This window comes from Lacerta agilis, chromosome 16, assembly GCF_009819535.1.
Source record: "Lacerta agilis isolate rLacAgi1 chromosome 16, rLacAgi1.pri, whole genome shotgun sequence".
NCBI lineage: Eukaryota > Metazoa > Chordata > Lepidosauria > Squamata > Lacertidae > Lacerta > Lacerta agilis.
In genome coordinates this window covers 24,559,281-24,567,133 of record NC_046327.1, presented here as the reverse complement: position 1 = coordinate 24,567,133, position 7,853 = coordinate 24,559,281, and the positions used below count along the sequence as shown (strand labels likewise).

The 7,853-nt window shown below is 43.1% G+C and overlaps 1 protein-coding gene across 1 annotated transcript; it reads right to left on the bottom strand.

Annotated features, from left to right (window-relative positions):
- Positions 1–6,672: 6,672 nt before the first annotated feature.
- LOC117061141 (olfactory receptor 2A12-like) lies at positions 6,673–7,614 on the bottom strand. The gene has a single exon (XM_033173824.1). The coding sequence runs from the start codon at positions 7,609–7,611 to the stop codon at positions 6,673–6,675; it is 939 nt and encodes a 312-aa protein (XP_033029715.1). The 5' UTR covers positions 7,612–7,614.
- Between the last annotated feature and the right edge of the window lie 239 nt (positions 7,615–7,853).

Genomic DNA, 7,853 nt, shown 5'->3' with positions numbered 1-7,853 from the left:
AGGAAGGGATAACCACTGTTGGGTGAGCCCTTGCTGCTGCACATCAGCTAAGGACTCACCCTGTGATCACCGATCTGGGGCGTGCCTTAGGCCCTCACCACCCACGGCTCCGGACACGGACACGCCCCCTGGACTCCTTTACGAAGTACCCTTCAGCACTTGGGGGGAGGTGTTGGCCCGTCCTCCCCCCCCCTCCTAACCTTCCTGACCTTATCCAATGCCTAACCGCCAAACCAAAGTTGTGACGAGTTGCTATGAGGTGGGTGAAAACCACAAGGCGGAGCCAATTTGCCAGGTGGAAAAATTCCTACCAGGCCCCTCAACGGCGACCAACCGTGGTCCATAGCAAGGTCAAGGAAAACCTAACCTAAAGGGAGGGTGGGAAGGGAAAGCAGGAACGAACGGGAGCCCAGGAAAAGAGGGCGAGCTCTGGCTGCGAGCCCACTTAAGTGCAGTGGGCACGCCCTAGCCGGCTGCACCGGTTGGTCAGCCAGCTGGGCACCGCACCCAGAGCTCACCCAATAGCGCCAGGGGATGCAAGCATCCCCTGTGCACGTGGAGGGCTCGTGCTAGCTGCAACCCCCCCTCCTTTCTAAGGGTGGAAGGGGCTTTGCCAACCCATGAGGTAAATGCTTGCCTAAGGTACCATTTCCTGGGAGCGCATTGTATTCAGCAAGTGTAACCTGCGAGCAGTTGTCACTTTAGGCATGTGACTATTAACAAAGCAGAGTCCGTATTTAGTCCTTTACAGAGGTTCTAACTGGGCTGTCATTCAAGAAGAATTCCAAGCTGATCTATATTTGTTTATAAGGGCTTCTGGCTTTAATATCCTCAAGGCAGGGTCAACATTCCAGTATCACATCAAGAAGTTACATTTATTACGTATGCAGCATAAGTGAATGACAGTATACAACAAAGCAGAAATAGGGCTGCCGCATTCTGCATTGTTCTTATTTCGCAGCCAGAAACAGAAAATGGTTTCAGAGGCAGCAAAATAAATAGAAATCGGAGCAGTTCAGATATTTGCATCTGTCGTGCTTCTGATGGAAATAAGTGCAACTTCTCTTCAAATATCTCCATCAACATTATTTGCTTCTTCGCTTGGACCCCCATTCAGCTGTCACCGAATACTGGCAGTATACCTGGCATACTCGAAGGCTCCAGGTAGAAGAGGACCAGTTACCCAAGTAAGGGGGCAAACATGCCGTCTGTCTCTGCCATTTTTCTCCTCATCATCTATGTGTGCCAGTCCCTTGTGGGAACAGCCACCAGCTCGTTTATTGTAGCAATGAATCTTGTCAGTTGGGCTAAAGGCATTGCCCTGACCCATAATGATCAGATCCTGCTTTTACTCGGACTGTCCAGCCTCTTCATCCAGGGCACATCAGTCACCGGTGTGTTTTCATTTGTCTGCTTTGGGGAGCTCTTCTTCACAGGGTTCTGCATGCTAGCGTTTTGGTTCTTTTTCCTCTTCGGTAACCACAGTAATTTCTGGCTTACTGCTTCATTATTTGTATACTACAACCTGAAGGTGATGGACACCCAACAGCCCTTCTTGCTGTGGATGAAGACGAAGTACATGAAGTATATGTTTCAGCTACTATGCTTCAATTTGGGGCTAACTTTTGGATTTAATCTGCTGGCAGTTTACCAAGTTTTCCATGACACGTTTCCTGAAACTTCAGCCAATCTCACCAGCAATTATTCGAAGTCCTTCCCCTGCCCCTATGGCAACTTTCCAGGGAAGGTGTTCTTTACTTTAATGGACACTACTTGGCCCCTTGCTGTCACATCCTTCCATTTTATACAACTTCTTAAGGGTATTTGGAAACACATGCAGAAAATGAAGAGGACCATGACAGGCTCTAGAGTACCCAATCTGAGTGCTCACAGAAACGCCAGCAAAACCTTGACATGCCTCCTGATTATCTATGTTTTATACTACAGCGCATGGTGTGTAATTAATTTTGAAATTCCACTTTCCAGCACTGGTCTTTTAATGTGTATGGCAGCATTCTCCATCTTATCTTCAGCACAAGCAGTCACCTTTATCGCAAGGAATCCTAAACTCAAGAAGCGAGCACTGGGGATCCTCCAAAATTTCAGATCGCCCGCAGCTAAAGCTCGGGGTCGGCCTACAGGTGACATTTCATGTGTGACTTCTCCCCAGCAAAATATGAGGTGATAGAATTTTTATCACTTCTCCAATAGGGATTTTCTGCATAAAATGAGAGCTCCTCTGGAAGGTGTTCAAGAGGAAGACTTCTTTTCCTGCTTTCCCCCCTTTTCCAAGCTATAGAGAAGAGCTAAACTGAAATCTTGCATTCATCCCAAATTCTTGCACCCCAAATTCAGCATTTGGGAACACTTCAGAATTAGAATTTGATACTGCTTCTGAAGTTCACATTTGATATAAACTTTTTAAAACAACAACAACAACAACAACACCTTGTTCACATTTGCTGATGCATTTTAGGGTAATAGCCTCAAATATCAATTAGCCTATTGATCAGCATCTTTGCCCATGAAAAATGGAAGAGATAGAGGATAGAGGTATTCTTACATTTCTTCTTCTATTGTCCCCTACACGAGCCAATAAGACCTAAGCTCCTTCTTCTGATTCCGTCCACCATTATATCCAAGGAAGATTGTCTGAAATTCCTACTAGTGGATGCAAACCCTCAGGTTTCACGCGGGGTGGCCATTTTCATCTTGCAGGCGTTGAAACTCAGGGTTCATCTGACAGGGTAGCGTGTCCTAACTCAGGACCTTCTTCATTCCCCCCCTATTCTGTTTTTAGCTTAATCCGTAGAGGCTATCCTAGGTTCTTATATGCCACACATCTATTAGTAATTTTAGATATTTGGTTTTAGCATCTAAATTTTAGCATTATTTATTTTACTGTAATTCAAATTTTATTATGCCATGGCTGGTATGCAATATTGATAGAATTATGATTTCTGCTGTATGTATTTGGTATTGTTTGTATGGTTTTCATCCTGCTGGGCTATGGCTAAACGCTAATGCAATAAAAAAATGAATTAGCCAATTGCAATATTTTAAAAGTGTCTTTTGTTGAGTTTTATTAAATTATCAAAGAATCTTAAGGCACCTTAATGGCTAGTACATTTAATATGGCATTTGTTAGTCTTAGTCGTTTTGTTTTTGCTGCAAGAGATCAACATGGTTTACCCGTCTGGAAAATCCTATCAAATTATGTTATATAAGTTTCAGTTTCAGTAGTAAAGAAATATCATATTTATAAATGTAGGTACTTTGTTTTGCCAACAATAAATAAAAGCCATCTAATTTGGAATAATCTCTTTGTATCTGTATCTTCTCTCTGGAGTCTAATATAGTTGATTGGTTTGATGTTATGGCATTTCCATATAGTTTGCTTTCCAGTTCAGTTATTGATGGCAGAGAGAGAAATATGAAATGCTTAACATAATTTATTTAGGCTGCAGTTTTATAGATGGGTAGATATAGATATAATTAGTTTATGAAAACTGGCATATATTTTATATAATTTTATTGTAATTTTATAATTATAAAGACTGTTTGGAGGTTCAGTGGGTTTTCTTTGTCCTCTCCGAAGGCTGTTTTCAATAGGAATGGCTTGGGAAAACAGGGTGTTTTTATTTTTCTGGATAGTTATGGGAATGGGTCAGGTCACAACATTGCAGATGCTAAGCAGGAAGACAGAAAGAATTGTTTGGGGCACTGTTTTTTGCTTCCACTGCCATTGCCTTCTTATTGTGGCCATTGTGGCCATTGGTACAAACTGGGCATGAATGGAGAGGGCAAAGAACTGGTAGTGGTGACAGTAGAATAGAATTTGGACCAATTATCTTGCCCTTGTTCCCCACACCAAATGGGCACTGCGCTTGTGTGCTGTGTTTTTGAAGATATGCCCAAAGCCAGTGGAGATGATAAATATTCATATCCTGCCTCTCCGAAATGAGATCTTTAGGGCAGTTATAACATGAAGATAAAATACTGCAAAGAAAACAAGGACTCGTTTTAGTGTAATTAGCCACAACACACACTGGTGATTTAACGAAAAAATAATTAATGGCTTGTCGGTGAACAACTTCACTTTCTCTCTGTTAACAAGGCCCACTGCAGGTTCTTGTTATGGTTGGCTTCATAGCATTGTGGAAAAGTTGTTTCCTTAATTGAACCCTTTGTGACTTGTTATAAATATACCTGAGAAATTCTCCGTGAGACATTTGTGCTGAGTTTAATGAAGTAAGATGCACTAATGAACTACATCAGAAGTTTAGGACTCAATAGTTTGAGAACTAGGATGTGTCACTAATAGACACATTTTGCCTTGAATATCTATTGTATACGGTTGCCATATTTCAAAAAGTAAGATTCCGCTATTGAGCTTTTTTTTTAGGAAGAACCCAAAATTGTTGAGCCATGTTATCTTCAATTGTGTTCATGTAGAGCAATTCTGAAGCACTGTCCCCATTCCTTCTTCATGCAGGGAAGCTCTCTTTGATATAACTTGACGGTATTGATGTATATCATCATCTTCTCACCAATGGCTGACCTAAGGCATCATCAGTGTCTGTCCACTGCAATATTTGCCCCATCTCACATTCAATCCATAATACAGTTCAATCCATTATACATAGTTCTCAGGGTCTACTTACTCTGTTTAACACCCACCCAATACTGAATTGGATTAGGGTCATTAGTTATGAGCTTCCTTGGCAAATGTTAAAAAATGAAAGCAATTAAAAAATCTAAATAATATTGCAAAAGTTGGGGGCCTCCCCCTCTCTCTGCTGAGTGGTGGCAAGAGCCCATGAGGTTCCAGGCACACCCCGGGTCTTTGTTCCTTTGGAGACATGGCAGAGACTCTCATAGCTTTAAGAAATATGGTTTATTCACCTATTTGCACCTTCAGCCTACATGCAGGGAGTCCAGATCTTATAGCATGGTCATTTCAAGAGGGGCTTGTCCCCCACAGCAGTGCAGCCAGCCTTCAGCCAGCCAGCCCAAGATAGATCCCAGTCTTCTTCTTCTTCCTCTTCTTCTTCTTCTTCTTCTTCTTCTTCTTCTTCTTCTTCTTCTTCTTCTTCTTCTTCTTCCTCCTCCTCCTCCTTCTTCCCAGCAACCCTTGCTCAACCTATTGTCACAACTCCTGATGCTGTGGCCCCTGACTGGCTGCTAGGGTGGCCACACACCTTACTTTATAGAGGACAACCCTCTGTTTGAAGGGCTGCTAAGTCTTCATCCAGTTAAAAGATGGACCACAAGAAGGGAGAGCAGGGTCAGCCCAACCATTAGGCAGAGTGAGGACACCACCAAGTGTTCAAGACAGACTCAACTCAGCTTCTGTACATGGAATGCATTTATTTATTTATTTATTTATTTATTTATTTATCCATCCATCCATCCATCCATCCATCCACCCACCCACCCACTCACCCACCCCAATGTTACTTTACACTTCCTCTTAGAACATAGTACATAGTACGCTCTTTTACCTTCACAAACCTATGAGGTAGGTTAGGTTGAAAAAGAATAATTTGATGAAAGACTCTCAGTTAGTTTCATGGCTAAGTTAGTCATGAAACTAACTGGAAGGTAAATAGAGAAGAAGTGTTTTTTTATATTTACCATGCACCACACAAATCTCACCCATGCTTACAAATCAACACATAAAACCAACACTGTTAAATGCTGAATGGAACCCAGAAACACCAAGACCATAGCAGTCTCCCTCCCCCTCCCAATAGCAATGGGAACAAATATTTTCCACTTCTAGCAAGGTGAACTTAGACAGACCACGTTGAATGCCAACATATGCATCTGCATGCTTAAGCCAAAAATTGCTGAGAAGAAGACATAGCAGGGTGAGTGACTCTAGCTCAAAAAGTTTGCTGCAAAGGCATTTGTCCTTTTTTTCAAGCATTCATTGATTTATCTTTATAAACATTTATGCACGTGGATCTGCTTATGTAAGTTGTGTTGTATCTTTTAGATAATCAAGCACCGATACAGAATTCTTTCCATTGTGTAGACATCAGTCATGTCTAGCTGGAGTGCGAAAGATGATGTGGAATAAGGCCAAGATCACAGCAGCAAATCAGCAGATCTTCTCCTTCTTGGATGCCAAGATAAGGTGGGATACATACTCCTCTTAAACAGGATTATAATGTAATCCTGTAGAGCAGGCATCCCCGAACTCGGCCCTCCAGATGTTTTGGGACTACAATTCCCATCATCCCTGACCACTGGTCCTGTTAGCTAAGGATGATGGGAACTGTAGTCCCAAAACATTTGGAAGGCCGAGTTTGGGGGTGCCTGCTGTAGAGAGACAGCATATGTATGACTTTACCCTACATTTACTTTCCTCTCCAGGCAGACTTTTCAGATATTTGTCCCTAAACTCTGTATTCTCGTCTGTCCTTTTTCCAAATCTTCAGAGCTTTTCCATCCAGCTGTCATTTTGTATTCTCCAACTGGTGGGACTGTGCAATCTGATTACATTTGCCCCCCCCCCCCCGCATTTAGAAGGACCACCGTTGGCCACAGACCATCTGCTTAAGCATTTTGGTTTACAAGCCATTTGGAGTTCTCCAAGTAAAGTAATGTACAGAGCATCTCACACCTTGTCATCACAGACAACTAACCCTAACCCTAAAGAACATGTCATGCTCCATGAGAGGGTTTGCACCTCTGTAGCACTTTCAGCAATGCCCCCTTTACTTCCTTATTCCTTAGACTATAAATCATGGGGTTGAACATGGGAGTGACAACGCTATAGAACAAGGATATCATTTTGTCGTGCTCTGCATAGTGGCTTGAACCAGGCCTCATGTACATGAACATAGCACTTCCATAAAACATTGCCACCACAGCCATGTGGGACGCACATGTGGAGAAAGCCTTGTGCCTGCCTTCGGCAGAACGGATCTGCAAGATGGCTGCTAGGATGCGTACATATGTGGTGAGTATGAAGGAGAAGGGGCACAGAAGAATGAGGACACCAACCACAAACACAATGATTTCGTTGAGTTGCGTGTCAGCACAGACCAGTTTCAGCAGAGCCAATATGTCACAGTAGAAGTGGTCAATGACATTTGGGCCACAGTAAGGCATCTGTAGAGTCTGGACTGCGTGCACCATGGCAAGGAGGAAGCCACACATCCAAGATGACGCCGCCAACATGACACAGACTCTATGGTTCATAATGAGTGTGTAGCGCAGAGGGTGACATATTGCTAAAAACCGGTCGTACGCCATCACAGCAAGGAGCACACATTCAGTGATGCCAAGACCCAGGAAGAGGTAGATCTGAGCACCACAGCCAGAAAATGAGATGGTCTTCTTTGGGCTCCAGAGATTGGACAGCATCTGAGGAACAGTGCTGGTTGTGTACCAGATGTCCACAAAAGAGAGGTGGCTCAAGAAGAAATACATGGGTGTGTGGAGTCGAGAATCCAGCCAAATAAGCATCAAGAAAATCCCGTTGCCAGCTAGTGTTATGCTGTAGACCACAGAGAAAATCCCAAAGAGAACAATGCGCATCTTTGGGCTGTTGGAAAGACCCAAGAGGATAAATTCTGTCACTTCGGTTTGATTCCTCATCTTTTCCTGACACTACAGAGGAGGAAACAGGCACCATGTAAAATATAACAGCATACAGCAGGGGTCCCCAACCCTTGTAGGCCTCAGGAAACATTTGGGAACCTAAGATGACATTGTGGGCACTGCAAAATACAATTTCATAGAAGAAGAATTGGCCATGTTCAGACCCCTCACCCAAAACAGGCAAAAATAAAAATAAATCATGTGTCCAGGACTGAAACCTAAGGAAAACAGAAGCAGAA

Excerpts from the sequence above, each read along its gene's own strand:
- LOC117061141 (XM_033173824.1), bottom strand. The coding sequence starts at position 7,611 with ATGAGGAATCAAACCGAAGTGACAGAATTTATCCTCTTGGGTCTTTCC.